The 14,520-nt window shown below is 52.6% G+C and overlaps 1 protein-coding gene across 3 annotated transcripts in view; it reads left to right on the top strand.

The window, feature by feature from the left end:
• Positions 1–14,046, top strand: part of DGAT2 (diacylglycerol O-acyltransferase 2) — a 32,740-nt gene extending 18,694 nt beyond the window's left edge. Inside the window, exons 3-9 of one of the 3 annotated variants that reach the window (XM_080642275.1) lie at positions 1,744–1,851; positions 2,255–2,325; positions 7,911–8,115; positions 8,746–8,920; positions 10,210–10,412; positions 12,836–12,981; positions 13,286–14,046. In XM_080642275.1, the coding sequence (XP_080498401.1) occupies positions 1,744–1,851; positions 2,255–2,325; positions 7,911–8,115; positions 8,746–8,920; positions 10,210–10,412; positions 12,836–12,981; positions 13,286–13,306 (929 nt within the window). In that variant the 3' untranslated portion in view covers positions 13,307–14,046. The remainder of the gene's footprint in view (positions 1–1,743; positions 1,852–2,254; positions 2,326–7,910; positions 8,116–8,745; positions 8,921–10,209; positions 10,413–12,835; positions 12,982–13,285) is intronic. The other 2 variants (XM_080642273.1, XM_080642274.1) reach the window with 2 other exon arrangements.
• The last annotated feature ends 474 nt before the right edge of the window (positions 14,047–14,520 follow it).

The following is a 14,520-nucleotide window of genomic DNA, read 5'->3' as shown; positions in this document are numbered from 1 at the left end:
CAGAGAGCCTAGACGTCTAGGCTGGGCCTGGGGCTCAGCCTCTCTAGTCCTGCTACCCCTCAGGAGAATTAGCTTTGATGACAGCAGGTTTCCAGGCTGCTCAGCCCATGGCCGGAACCTCACCGCCCCGCCCAGGCCCACCTGGAGCGCCCACCTGGCTTCTTTAGGAGCTTGAATATCTGCTGGCTCTTTCCCAGGCCTAAGAAAGGGGACCAGTGGCAAACTGCTCAACAGTGCCAGTGAGTCTGTCAGTGGCCTTAACTTAGACATGGCCATTCACCAAAGCGCTTCGCAGTTTGCCTTTAACAGGGTCTCGTAGGCTGCAGATGCTTCCCTAGAGACCCCTCTTCCCTGTCTGTGATGTCACACTCCCAAGCTGGTCCTGAAAAACTGGACGCCTGGTCACTCTGTGTTCACTGCCCCTCCCTGGACAGTTGTGCTGCTTTCAACCACCTTGGGGACAGGCTAGCTCAGGAGTCGAGAGCAGGATGAGATTCTGAATGACAAGGGGCTGCCATTTTCCTGCCCTGAGACTGTAGAGTCTGTGTCTGACCTGCCCTCTCCCTTGGGAAACCAGGGGAGGCTCAGCAGGAAGAAGAGAATCTGGCATCCTGAGCCAGGCAGCCCTAGGGCACCCCGACCAGCAGAGGGTGGGCATACAGCAAGGGCAGTGGAGAGGGTACTGGACGCAGGCCCGCTTCTACCAAGCATGAGTACCTGCTGCTCCTGGCCCTGTGCCAAGCGCTAGGGGGCAGAGAAGTTATGGCCCCCTCGGGTAGAGAATTCAGAGGTGAGATCCACATGGGGGGATAGTATCATGTTGGGGAACAGTCTTGAAGAGCTGAAGTCTGAGCTTCTGCGGCTGGGAAATTGGACAGATCGAAGCCTGCTGAGGGCATCTAGGGTTGAGCCATGAGGTAAACCAGGCTTGGCATGGCCTTTCCTTCTCTCCATGCCAGGTGCCAGGTTATTCAACCTTCTGGGTAGCAGGCCCAGAACAAAGTGAACACAGGGAAGCTGGCCCCAGGCAGGCTTCTTGGTATCCTGCTGGGGGTTTGAGAGGTGGGGCTGCTGGGCTCTGGGCTTTGGCCTGGGGCCGCCTGGCACTTCCTCACATCGTGGTGGCCAGCTTTCCTCCCGGGGCAGGAATCCTCCACTGTCATGTCCCTCTAGTGGCAGACTGGGGCTTCTTATTTTTGGTAAATTACTAAAGCCTGGTGCAGATTATGGTTTGAATCCTGGCTCTGCCACTGTCTTACTGGGTGACCTTGGGCAAATTACCCTCCTTCCACCACCGCTCCGGAGCCTCAGTGTTCTCATCTCTAAAATGGTGTCAAAGTCACCCTGCCTCACACTGAGACGGTGGCTCAGCCCATGTCCTGGGGTGTAAAGGTACTTGGTAGGTCCCTCCCTTGTCCATAGTAACTGTGCTGGGCACTGGGTGGGGAGAGCATGCAAGGAGAAGTCAGAAAGAACAGCTCTAAGCACAGCTTCACAAGAAGCTGAAGTTCGTCTCTGACACTATTACCGGGGCAACATGAAGCCCACCTGTCCCTCAACACCGGGATCTCGGAGATGCCCTTGGCCTTGATTCCTCCCCAGGTTATGCCCATGGCCTTGGTTGTGCCTAGCTTAGCACCATGGTAAATACTCATTCAGTCGCTTGGTGAGCCTTTGCCCAGGGGAGACAGGCCCACTCGGGGAAGACAGGGCCTGACCTGTGGCCATCTGCTTGCCCACCAGGAGTGGCCTGCAGCGTCATTCTCATGTACACGTTCTGCACCGACTGCTGGCTCATCGCTGTGCTCTACTTCACCTGGCTGGTGTTTGACTGGAACACGCCCAAGAAAGGTAAGGGCATGGGTCTCCTTGACCCACACCCTCGCTCTAGGAACCCCCCTCTTGCACAAGCTGGGATTCCTCATTGTGGGTGTTGCCTCTTTTTACTTAACATCTACTGTGTAAAATACACTGGGGTAGGCCAGGGAGTGGTGGGGGGTGGGCAGTTTAAAAGCGCTTCAAAGGAGCCATCCTGGTCCTCATAGGAGCTCACACTCAATCAAAGGTTTGCATAACACGAGGGAACGAGCATGGCCAGAAGCCCAGTGGGAAGCGGGGAGGAAAAGATGCTGCATGGGGGGGGTGGGGGTAGTCACCCACTGTGTTTCGCACTGGCTGTGTCTTGTCTTCTTGTCCAAACACCACCCTCCCTGATTCCCATGCCTTCCCAACACTGTATTTTGTTCTCTGGAAGGTGGCAGGAGGTCACAGTGGGTTCGAAATTGGGCTGTGTGGCGCTATTTTCGAGACTACTTTCCCATCCAGGTAAAGATTTTTGGGTATTATCTTGGGAGGGTGGGGTTGGGTGGGAGATCTGAATTCAAGCCTTAACCTGCCTGTCCACAGTGACCACACATGCTGAGGTGAACCATGTGACATCTCCCACTATGAGCATCAGTTTATACTCTTCCCCAGTTAATGCAGGATTTGAGTGATTTAGGATGCATATAACGTCATACCAAGTAATGAGAAAAATCAGGACTTGGGGGGAAAATTCTAGTATTTCAGCCATAATGGTCAACAAAGTTATGGTGGCTGAACTTCATTAGCTCTGAGCTTCCTGGCAACCAAAGCAAAAGGGGAAACACGATAGTTGTTGGCTCTTGTTTTCGGAAAAGAAGAAGCTTACTAGTTCCTTGGGGAAATAAGACTTGTTCTAGTACTTGGATCTAAAAGATGTTTCCGACACTGAGATCCTGAGTGATAAAAGGAGTAGGTGTAATAGCAGATATTATGGCCATTGTTTGTCTGCCTTTCTGTGAATATTAAAGGCATAACTTAAAATGTGAGGGCATTTATCAAGAGCAATACTTAAGAAGTCCAAGTTCATCTGGCCCGCACCAAGGATAGCACTGAACCAAGAATAACAATAGGTGTGAGGGACTTTCTTTCTTTGGGAAACTCCTATGGAAATAGCATTTCTCTCAGCCAGTCACAGGTGGGTCACTGGCGGTCATGGCCATGGGAATTAAGGCCCAGGAAATGTGATGTGCAGTAAAAGGGTGAGACCCTAATTCCTGAAGTGCCTGGGGAAGGCTTCTTGAGAAGCTGCCCCTAGAACTCCATCCCAAAGATAAGCAGCACTGAAGAGGCAGGGGCAACAATGAGAGCGTAGGCACCCAAGTTTGAGAAGAAGCCTGTGGCGTGGAGAGGGAGGATCTTGATTTATTGGGAGACTTCTAGGAGCCAGCACCTCCCCCCACCCCCACCATGAGGAGTCTACTTTAACCCTCCTGGCACTCTATAAGGGGTACTAACTTTATCCTTTTTTTTTTTTTTTTTTTTTTTACAAAAAAGGAAACTGAAGGTCAGAGTAGCAAAGCTGACTGAGGCTAGTGAGGGGTGGAGCCAAGATTCTAATTGCTATCTGGCCTCCAAGTCTGGGCTCTTGCCACCACAGCACACTGCCTCCCTGTGCAGCCGAGCCGTGGGGAATAAACTTGGGCAGACACTCAGGCCTCCTGCAGTATTGGAGGACAGAGGCAGGAAAGGCCCAGGCTGACCCTGGGTGAGGCACCGTCCCTTGCAGGGTTCAGTCTCCCCTTATGAAGCAAGTTTAGACCAAGTTGGTCTCTGGGTTTCCTTCCTGCTGCACCATTAGCTGCTCTGGGACCCCCACACCGGTCTTCTGAGCACCCGTCTTCTCTTCTCTGGGGCTAACCTCCAGGTCCTGACAGAATTAATAGTGGCATGGTCTGGCTGTCGGCCTCGTCTCTGTCCCCCTGCCTGTGGTCTGCAAGCTAGCTTGGCAAGGCAGAGGCATCTGGGCCCTGGTGCATTTGGGTGACTGGTGGATTGTGGGTGAGTCTAGCAGAATCCTGAAGGTTTTTCCTGCAGGGGAAAGACCTGTCTGGCCAGCTCACTCAGCACCCCAGCCCCGGCACACCCTCACTGCTGAGGTAACTCAGCAGAGAGCAGTGGGGTTGGAAGAGTGGTGGCAGCGTGTGTGAGTGTGCAAGTGTGCATGACACAGGGTGGTGTCCGTTTGCTGTCGTGAGTCAGTAACTGAGACATCCTGGCCTGCTGCCTGGGGGAGGTGGCTGGCTGACCCCCTCATTCCTCCACTGCACCCAGTATTAATGTGTGTATGTGTGTATATGTGTGTGGTGGGGGGTGCCCCGGGGCCAGCTTCTTCTGTCTACCCATCCTGAACCCACTTTTACCAGAAACTTCAGGGTCAGGGTTCTCACTCCTCCCTTTTCCTGAGGATTCAAGGCTGTTGTTGCTAGGAGAATGTTGCATTATAGGAGAATGTTGCATCATTTTGGAGGTGAGGAAACAATCCCAAAGAGGGGCAAGGACTGGTCCAGGTTGCACAGCGAGTCCACCCCAGCATTAGTACTAGAATCCAGGCTCTGGGTTCTTCTCCACTGCATTCCTACTGCTTATTTCTTTGGGAGAGATTCAGTCCCGATTTCCCCATTGGATTGAGCCCCCGCTTCCTGGGTCTCCCTCTCTCTGCTTTGCCATTGAGACCTGGGTTGAGTTCTTTGCTCTGTCACTCCATTCACTGAGCATCAGTTGTTACTCCCCGTGCAGTGCTGGGCATGGGGACACAGAAGAGTCAGCCCTGGCCCCTGCCCTCAGGTGAGCTCACCATCTAATGGATCCTGCTAGACTTTGTCACTTTCTGCTCCTGGGACCACAGGCACACTTTATCAAGCTCACTGAGCCTCATTAGTCTCGGGTGCAAAACGGAGCTGTACACATGATAAAAAGTGGTAAATTATGGTTAATTGTGAGGAACTGTGAACTCTGTTCTCTCTACTGGGGCCCTCACCTAAGGGGCCAGGCCCCAGTGTTCAGAGTGGCCTGTCCCTTGGGAAGCCTCCTTGAGGCCGATCACCCCCCACCCCAACCCTGATTACTATCGGTCAAAACTGGAACAGGCAGTTCTTGCCCACTGATCTTTCTTAGAGACAAAACGAAATCCCGTGTTCTTGTCACACCTTTTTTCCAAGAAATCAGCTGGGAGTTGGAGCTGGCCCTGGGACGCCCTGGGGCATGAGGACCAAAGCCACATGGGGCCTTAGGCAGGCCGGGGCATGGAATCTCAACCTTGGCTTTGCTCTTTCCTGCAGGTGACCTTGGCCAAGCTCCTGTCCTTTGAGGTCTCAGGCTCCTCCTCTGTGAGAGGTTTTGGCCTTGGTGACCTGACATCAGGGCTGATGCTCTGTGGACTCATGTGTGACCCTCCTGTCTCACCCCTTTCCTCAGCCTCTTGCCAGTGGTTGTGTGATAGTTTTTAGCTGTACTTAGTACCCATACGTCCTCTCTCCCTTCTCGGTGGAGCTCTTTGCCACCAGAGCAGCTCGGCTGGCCCAGAGAGCATCCCTTCCCTCAGCAGAGGTGGGGCTCATGTGTTAGCAGCAGCCACCGGGCCTGCTGGCTGCCTGGGAGAGGAGTGGGCAGTGCCTGGGTATAGGCAGGATTTTTGGAGAGGAGACTATGAAAGACTCTGAGCTTAGAATCCTCTGTTTGTCCATCTGCCTCATTTCACGGATGGGCCTCAGAGAGGAGGGACTGCCCCAAGTTCACAAAGCGAGTCAGTATCCAGGCTGGTATAGGAACCAAGGCTGTCTGCTTCAGGACCCAGGTTCTCAGTCCTGTGTTTCTCTGCCACCGCACCCTGCTGTGTGAGCTCAGGCAAATCTCTGCTCTTCTCTGGTTCTGAGGTGCCCTCTATATGGTACCAGGGTGTCACAAGCCTATCTGAGTGCCTTTCCTGCCCTGACAGGCAGGGTGTGAGGAGTGACTGCCAGGAATGTGTCCCAGGCTCACATGAGCCAATAGGCCTGGCCTGGCCAGCCCCTGGGACTGAGACTTTGTCCTAGGAAACAGTCAGGGGACACAAGAGCAGGCATGTCAACAGAGCCTTTATCAGCAGTGTCCTCTCTGCGGGACGGACACTCTGTCCAGCCTGAGGGGCGGAGAGGGTGGCACACAGAGATCAAAGCTGTGCCAGAGGCCAGAGGCCTGCGTTCTCCTGGGTACCGCACAGTGCTCCAAGGCACCTCGTTTCACCAAATGCCCCGCCAGGCAGAGGCTTGGGGGATGGGAGAAATGACTGAAAGAGCCACCGGGTGACACATCTACAACCCAGGCCCTGGAAAAGCGCAGCTGATTGGCTTCATGAGAGTTTGTCTCAAGAAAACAATCAGCCCAGCCTCTGTGGCTCTGTGGTTGAGTGTCAGCCCATGCACCAGGAGGTTGCTGGTTCAATTCCCAGTTAGATGTTGCTAACCCTCTCCCTTCCTGTCTCTGAAATCAATAAGAAACATACATTTTGTAAAAAATCTTTATTGTTGAAAGTATTACATATGTCCCCCTTTTTTTCCCATTGTCCCCTTCTTGCCCACCCCTGAAGAAAAACGTATTTTTTTAAATGATAATCAGACATGTAGATAAAAATAAGATATTTATGGAAGCATTATTTTTTCTTTTTTAAATAATTCTTCATTGTTGGAAGTATTACATATGTCCCCTTTTCCCCCCTATTTACCCCCACCATTCCTCTCCCCCCCCCACCGCGACCCCAGGCCTTCAGCACCCTATTGTCTGTGACCATGGGTTAGCATTCAAGGTCTTTGGTTGATTATCTGCCACCCACCCACCCTCCCCTGCCTTCCCTTTGAGATTCCACACTCTGCTCCATATGGAAGCATTATTTCTGAGGGAAGTTTTGGAAGCTTTTTAAAGGTCCATCAGTAGGGGTTTGATTATAGTTCCATTACATGTAGCATAGCTGCATGATAGAATAATACAGCCATGAGAAGATACGTTACTGAGGAATTTCGATAAGGAAAAATAGATAGGGTATGATAATACTTGGTTGGAAATTATATAAAAATGATACCAACCATATGACCTCAATTTTGTGATTTTGTTTTTAAAAAGTATATGTATGTTTGAGTAGAAAAAGGACTCAACACAGAATGATTTAGCTGGATGGAGGTATGACAGATGCTTTTGATTTTCTTTTCTTTGTTTTGAATTTTCTGTATTTTGAAAATTCTCTGTGATAGTCATTATTTTTCTAATCAGAAACAAAGTGATGCTTTCTGAACAAAATACCAGTACTATCCACCCCTCTCTGCACCTTCCCTCCATCATGTTTGTTTTAATGCTGGGTAGGTGCCTCTTATTGCTCAGGGTTTAGGGAAACTTTACACCAGCCACCCCACCCTCTAATCCTAACCCCAGGGCAGGAGGCAGCCCCTGAGGAAGCCAATCATTCCTTAGAGCATCCCAGGACAGGTTTGTTGAAAGTATCACAGGTCAGCTGCCCTGCTGCACAGCTGACCTCCCACCACCACTGTGGCTGGCACAAGAGTTGTTCTTGCCCTTGTCCTTCCGGCATCAAAACCCAAGTAGAACCTGGCTGCCTGGAAGGAAGTTTCCATTCAGGCAGGCTGCACTGTCTCTTCTCCTGCCAGAATAAGAGACTTGGACTTGACCCCAGTGGGAACTAGAGAGGTACAGGGATTGCATTGGGTTTTAGAATAGTCACTCTGCTGTGGTGAGGAGGATGGCCCAGAGGGAGGGAAGACAGGAGGCTGGCTGAGTGCGAATGAGAGGACCTGGTGTATTTGGCTGGAGAAATAAGGGGATCAAGGGAGAAATTTCCCCTCCCCCTCCTGGGGACTTGCAGTCCAAATGGCAGCTGACGAGCACCTGGCCCTGTGGCCCCAGTGATGAGGAGTCTGGGGTCAGGTGTGGAGAGTCACTCCAGTCCTTGAGGCCCAAAGTCCCAGGGGGTATGGCAAACTCAGTCTCTCCTCAACCTTCTGGGTGTGCCTCAGGACCCGCCCCCCCGGCCAGTTTCCTCTCACCCAAACTTTTCCCTGCAGCTGGTGAAGACTCACAACCTGCTGACCACCAGGAACTACATCTTTGGATACCACCCCCATGGCATCATGGGTCTGGGTGCCTTCTGCAACTTCAGCACAGAGGCCACGGAAGTGAGCAAGAAGTTCCCCGGCATAAGGCCCTACCTGGCCACGCTGGCTGGCAACTTCCGGATGCCAGTGCTGAGGGAGTACCTGATGTCCGGAGGTGAGACTCCATGGCTGCTTATCCTTGCTGTGCCCCACTGTCAAGACTGGAGCCTCTCCACTGAGCCAGATGACAGATTGTCCAGGAAGCCAATACACCACACTGGTCCCGTGCTGAGAGATGCAGCCTACTGCAGGCACTGTGGGTCAGGGCTGAGCAGGAGAGCTGTGCAGAAGTCTTTAAGATTCAACTTGGATAGCATCTTGCCTAGGAAGCCTTCTCTGGCCCCTTTTCTGGGTACCCTAGCCCCGTGCTGCCCTCTGCACAACCTGATTGTTGTCCATGGCACTGTCATTGTTCTCCGCGCCACGTCCCCCCCCACCACCACCACCGACCATGACCCCCAGCAGCCTGATTTACTGGGCTTCCCAGCACCTGGCATCAGCCTGGTAGACTTAAGACCTCAGGCAGTATTTGCCAAATGAATGAATTACCTAAACAACCTTGTATCATTATCCCCATTTTACAGATAAGGAAGCCAAGACTCAGAAAAAGAATAGCTTAGATAGGGTCATGCAACTTCGAAGAGACGGGGTTAGGTCTGGGGCCCAAGTCTGCTTATACATGACTGTGGGGGGTAGACAGTGCCCCCATGGGCAGCCCCGACGGTGTGTCTTCTCCTCCTCCCAGGCATCTGCCCTGTGAACCGGGACACCATAGACTACTTGCTTTCAAAGAATGGGACAGGCAATGCCATCATCATCGTAGTGGGGGGCGCAGCCGAGTCCCTGAGCTCCAGGCCCGGCAAGAATGCGGTCACCCTGCGCAGCCGCAAAGGCTTTGTGAAACTGGCCCTGCGACATGGGTAAGTGCCTACACACACACACACACACACACACACACACACACACACACTCACACTCACACACTCACACACTCTCTCTGTCAGCAGCTCCTTGGCTCCTGGAGGCCCAGACGCCAGGAAGGCACAGAAGAGAGTTCACTGTCCTGTGGTGGGGGAGGGGAGGTTGGAGCCCAGAGGTTCAGGCCAAGTTGTCCAAGAATAGCCTTGGCATCTGAGTAGGGCAAAGGTGAGGCCTGTGTCCCCTGAGTCCTCACAGGTGGGCTGAGATCATACATAGGACAATTCCCTGGAGCCAATACTGTCATGCTGCTTGTAGAAATGAGGGTGGCGTGGTTGGAAACAGCAGGGAGGCTTCCCGGAAGGGTGATGCTAAGGGCAGGTGGAGAGGAGCTGGGCAGCTTGGGTGTCTGTGACCTTTTCTAGAAAACCAGAGGCACATTCTATGTAGCCACCTGTTCAGCACATGTCGTTGGACAAAGCACATTCACTTCTAAGTCCCCTGGGATGCCACAGCAGCCCTGCCGGTGATGACGTCCTCTTTTCCACGTGAGGAAACCGAGCGAGGCTAAGTGGCCCAGAAGGGGTCATGTTGTAAAATGCAGAGCTAAGCTCTCTGGACTCCAGGTGCACTGTTTTCTTCCCATCTCTGTGCTCTGGGCAACCCCAGGAGGAGGGCTTTGGGGTGACAGGCCTCCAGCAATGGCAGACCTGGAGTGGGAGAGGATGCAGCTGGCAGTCACCCACAGTTAGGGATGGCACTAACCATTTGGGCCCCACCCACCGCTCCTCTCTGTCCTCTCAGGACCTTACCCCAGGCTCTAGAAGAGGCTTCTCTTCAGGCCCAGCCTGTGCCAGGCACTGGGCACACGATCATTCAGACCCAGTCCCTGTGTTCAGGGCAGGGGGCAGTATGAAGGGACAGACAGCGACAACACAGTGTGTTGAGGGCTGTGACATGGAACTGAGAGAGGCCTCGGTTGGGTATGGGACAGGGAGAACTTTCCAGCAGAGGCAGGCCTGAAGGATGAGCGAGAACAGGCATGCTAGAGCAGGGCCCTCCACCTTCCCTTTGCCTAGTGCTACCAAAGTCCTGATATGCTTCCCAGTCACTAGCAAGGGGGCAGAGGGCCCATCTAAACCTGGTAATGAGGGGACACATGTTGGGGACCCCCCGGGGGGTTCTGACACAGCCCTGTGGGAGGGGAGCTCGGCTAGTGTCCAAGGCCTCTAGGACAGGAGGAACTAAAGCCAGTGATTGGGGAGTGACAGGCCTGGCCTCTCCCTTCCAGAGCCGACCTGGTTCCCACCTACTCCTTCGGAGAGAATGAGGTCTACAAGCAAGTGATCTTTGAGGAGGGCTCCTGGGGCCGATGGGTACAGAAGAAGTTCCAGAAGTACATTGGCTTCGCCCCGTGCATCTTCCATGGCCGAGGCTTCTTCTCCTCTGACACCTGGGGGCTGGTGCCCTACTCCAAGCCCATCACCACTGTCGGTGAGTCTCCCTACTTGAAGACCCTGAACTTGGGGGGCCACAGCTAGTTAGTGATGGAGTTAGGATTCAAATCCAGGCCACCTGGCTCTGATGTCCATGCTCTAAACCATGAGGACATGGGTGCTGCCCTAGGGGAATTATTGGTGGAGGTGGGGGTGGGGTGACGGGGTAAAGTTTTATTACTGTGAGCCAAGCTGTGCTAACAAAACAAGACCCGGCAGTTCTGTGTTTGCAGAGCCCAGCAGTCTATCAGGGAAGATCCTGTTAGAGCAAAGACCAACAGGGGGTGTGAGTGGGATGTGCGGCATGCTCTGGGGATCATTGTGGACCCCAGGGAGGAGGTGACTCTTAGACTGTTAGCTGAATAGGAATTATCCAGCAAAAGAGGTGGGAGGAGGGAGTTTTTGTCAGAAACAATAGCCTAAGTGAAGTTCCTGAAGCAAGACTGTGTAGAGTTTTGAGGAACAGAAAGAAAACATGACTGGAGAGCATAGTCCTGTGAAAAGTATTGCAAAAAACTGGCTGCACTTGGCCTTCAGCTATATTGTTTTGGGTTTATTTGGGATCATGTAGAGGATTCCAAAGAATTATCTCTTGTAGGGGAGCCGGGTGTGTGTGTTAATGGTCCACAAGCTGGAGATCACACAGGAGCATGTGGGCCACAAGCTATGGACTTGAGGGGCCAAAGCTCACATAGATACTTTGAATGATCAGAGCCAGGTATTCTGTTTTGTACTTTACACAGAGACTCACTTCCTGCATTTTGGGTCACATGACCTAGACTCTCCCATCCATCTCTGCTCTCTGAGACAGCAGAGACATTTTCATGCTTGGGGTGGCTGGCCAGGGATGGGGTCCTGTGGGCATTGTGAAGGAACTGGTTTTCACTTCAATAGTGGGAAGCTGGGACAGCTATGGTGAGCGTGGTTTAGCCTACTTGCTTGGGAATTGAGTAGGTGTTAAGGAGAAAGGCGGAGTGCCACGGAATTTGTCTGTGAACCTCCTCCTCGCAAACAGAGCACAGAGGACCAGTACAGGTGACCCGTGTAGAGGAAGACAAGGTTATGGTATTGATGGACGGGTCTCTGAAGCTGGTGACTCCAGAGGGGGGCCCCAGTCTGGGGGTTCGAACTCCAGAGATCCCCAGGATGGAAGCTGTGGAGGCTGTGGTGATGGTCGGCAGGCGGCTCCAGGCCTTTTGAAAGCATGGAGTGCAGGTGTGGGCTCTAGGCTCTGACCAGCTGCTTCAGGAGCTGAGAGACCCCACCCTCACCTTTCATCTGCTTGGCTCCCCAGGCCTGTGGTGGTGGGGAGAAGCCCAGGAGATGATCATACTGCTCCCAGCAACCTCTACACCCAGGAATGAGTCCCTGGGGCGGGGGGGTGTTAGGAACCACTCCCTGCACCCTCCTTCCCAATAGATACTTTTTTTTTTTTTAAATATATTTTGTTGATATTTCACAGAGAGGAAGGGAGAGGGATAGAGAGCTAGAAACATCGATGAGAGAGAAACATCGATCAGCCGCCTCCTGCACACCTCCCACTGAGGATGTGCCCGCAACCAAGGTACATGCCCTTGACCGGAATCGAACCCGGGACCTTTCAGTCCGCAGGCCGACGCTCTATCCACTGAGCCAAACCGGTTTCGGCCCCAATAGATACTTGTTAGTGGTCACAACATGCCCCTTTATCCCAATAAACATGACTTCAGCCTCGGATATATATATGGTTTGGGGAGGGAAGGTTCGGATTTGCATTTTAAAGTGATCCTTGGGACTTCTGTATAGAAAATGGATTAGAAAGGGCAAAATTGGAAGCCACAAGACCACTCCAGAGGCTTTTGGGTAGCCGGTGGCTTGGATCGAGGGAATGGCAGTGGAGATGGAAGAGAACTTGGGAGAAATTTCAGAAATGTCTTCGACAGAACTTGGTGATGAGTTGGGTATGGAGATGAAATAGGATTAGGAAATAAAACAATGCCCAGAAGTATGAATGTTGGTCTCCTCTCCCTCTCCCGCCTTCACCACACTTCTCAAACCATGTCATGATTCACAGAATCCTCAGCAAAGCCCCCTGAGGAAGGATCCCTGTGTGACAGGTGAGGAAACTGAGGCTCAGAGAGGCAAAGTGACTTGCCCAGGGCTCTCACAGGAGCTCCCAGCTGAGTGCAGTGGGTGCACCCAGGCCTCATCCCCCTTCCTGCCTCATGGCTCTGTGGCCTTGGGCAGGTCCCTTCCCATGCCATTGGGCCTCAGTCCTCTCATCTGCAAAAGGACTTCCTAAGACAGAACACATTTAGCACAGTTCCCGGCACATGGTCAGCACGTAGCACAGGGTCACTGTCATCAACATCATGATCAACACCCAGGGAGGGTGGGCCAAATGGCATGGACTAACCAGAGGCCTCTGCCCCTTCCCTGCAGTGGGTGAGCCCATCACCATTCCCAAGCTGGAGCACCCAACCCAGCAGGACATCGACCTGTACCATGCCATGTACATGGAGGCCCTGGTGAAGCTCTTCGACAAGCACAAGACCAACTTCGGCCTCCCGGAGACCGAGGTCCTGGAGGTGAACTGAGCCAGTCCTCAGGCCAGCTGCCGGGAGGAACCCGCTGCAAGTCGTTTTCTACCAAGTTCTCGAGTGCTTTTTGTTCTGTAAATTTGGAAGTGTCATGGGTGTCTGTGGGTTATTTAAAAGAAATTATAATAATTTTGTTAAACCATGAAAATGTTAGGTCTTTTTTAGGAAGGAAAACGCTTGAACATTTCAGGCTTTTTCACTTCCAGTTTGTGCTGTTCTAGGTGGTGGCTAACACCTCTGGGCCTTTATAGTTTCTCAACCAGCCCCTCTTCTTCCATTCCTGAAATTACAGAGAAAGCGTGGTCCTGGCTGACTGGGGAAGAAGGACAGCCATTAGTGACCTGGGCCAGTTAGATGATTTGCTCTTTGCCCCTGGAGGATGAGGAGCAGAAGCCGCTTCTGACACAAACACCTCTATTCCCAGCTACCTTGACTTGACTGCAGGACTAGTCCCTCCTGCCAAGGGGAAGCCTTGAAGGCACAGTTGTCCCTGTTTTGAAGAGTGCATTGATGAGCATCTGGACTGTTCCAGCTTGATTCTCCTCTCTGCCACTTCCCACATCCCCAGTCTTTCACACGGAGCCTGGACTGGCCTCTGCAGAGACGATGGGGGTGGTGATGACCCTGTGCTGGGAGCAGGGCTATCCCAGGCATACCATCTCTTGGATTATCCAGCTACCATGTCTGGTTGGAGTGACTGGTTTTTCTCGGGGGGCTGGTGACGTGGACCCAGCACTGACCAGGCCTTGGCCAGAAGTCCATACTTTTTCTAGTGGCCTCGTTTTGCTTAACCCACACCCCCAAGTGGAGGTGTGAGGAAGGGGCCCCTCTTCCTGTTCACAGAGGAGCCTGGCCTTCTGAGCATCAGATTGGTTTCCGGATAGGAGGCCCCCAACCCACGCCTCAGATGTGTGTGCCTTTTTGGGAGGATGGGGGTCAGGGAGGAAACCCAGCCTTTCTTCTGTGTGTTCTGTTTTCTCTTGATGAGATCATTGTACCATGTCAGACTTTTGTATATTCCTAAACAGATAAATAAAAATGAGCGTCCTCTGAGTTCTTGCTGGGGCAACATCTGCATCTTGCCCCTGACACTTGGGGAGACCATGGCTAACTGCCAAGGCCCCTTCCCCTCGCTCCTTTGGCCCACATGGCCCGGTGTAATGTATTATCTATTGCCATGTAACAAATTAGTCCAACACTTAGTGGCTTCAAACAACACTGTACACAGCTTCTGCGGGCCTGTCCTCGAGGTATGGCTTAGCTGGGCCCTCTGCATCAGGGTCTCTCGCAAGGCTGCAGCCAGGGTGTCAGCCAGGAGGATCCACTTTGAAGGTCATTCACATGGTTGTTGGCAGAATTCACTTCCTCACTGGCTCTTGACCAGAGGCCACTCTCAGTTCCTTGCCATATGGGCCTTTCCATAGAATATCTCAGAGTGTGGCAGCTGCCTCCATCAGAGAGAGTAAACAAGATGAGCCAGAGAAAAGTACAGGCAGAAGTCAGTCTTTTATAACCTAATCTCAGAAG

This window comes from Plecotus auritus, assembly GCF_963455305.1.
Source record: "Plecotus auritus genome assembly, chromosome: 9".
NCBI lineage: Eukaryota > Metazoa > Chordata > Mammalia > Chiroptera > Vespertilionidae > Plecotus > Plecotus auritus.
The sequence above is the reverse complement of the archived record's forward strand: the minus strand, read 5'-3'. Positions and strand labels throughout refer to the sequence as shown.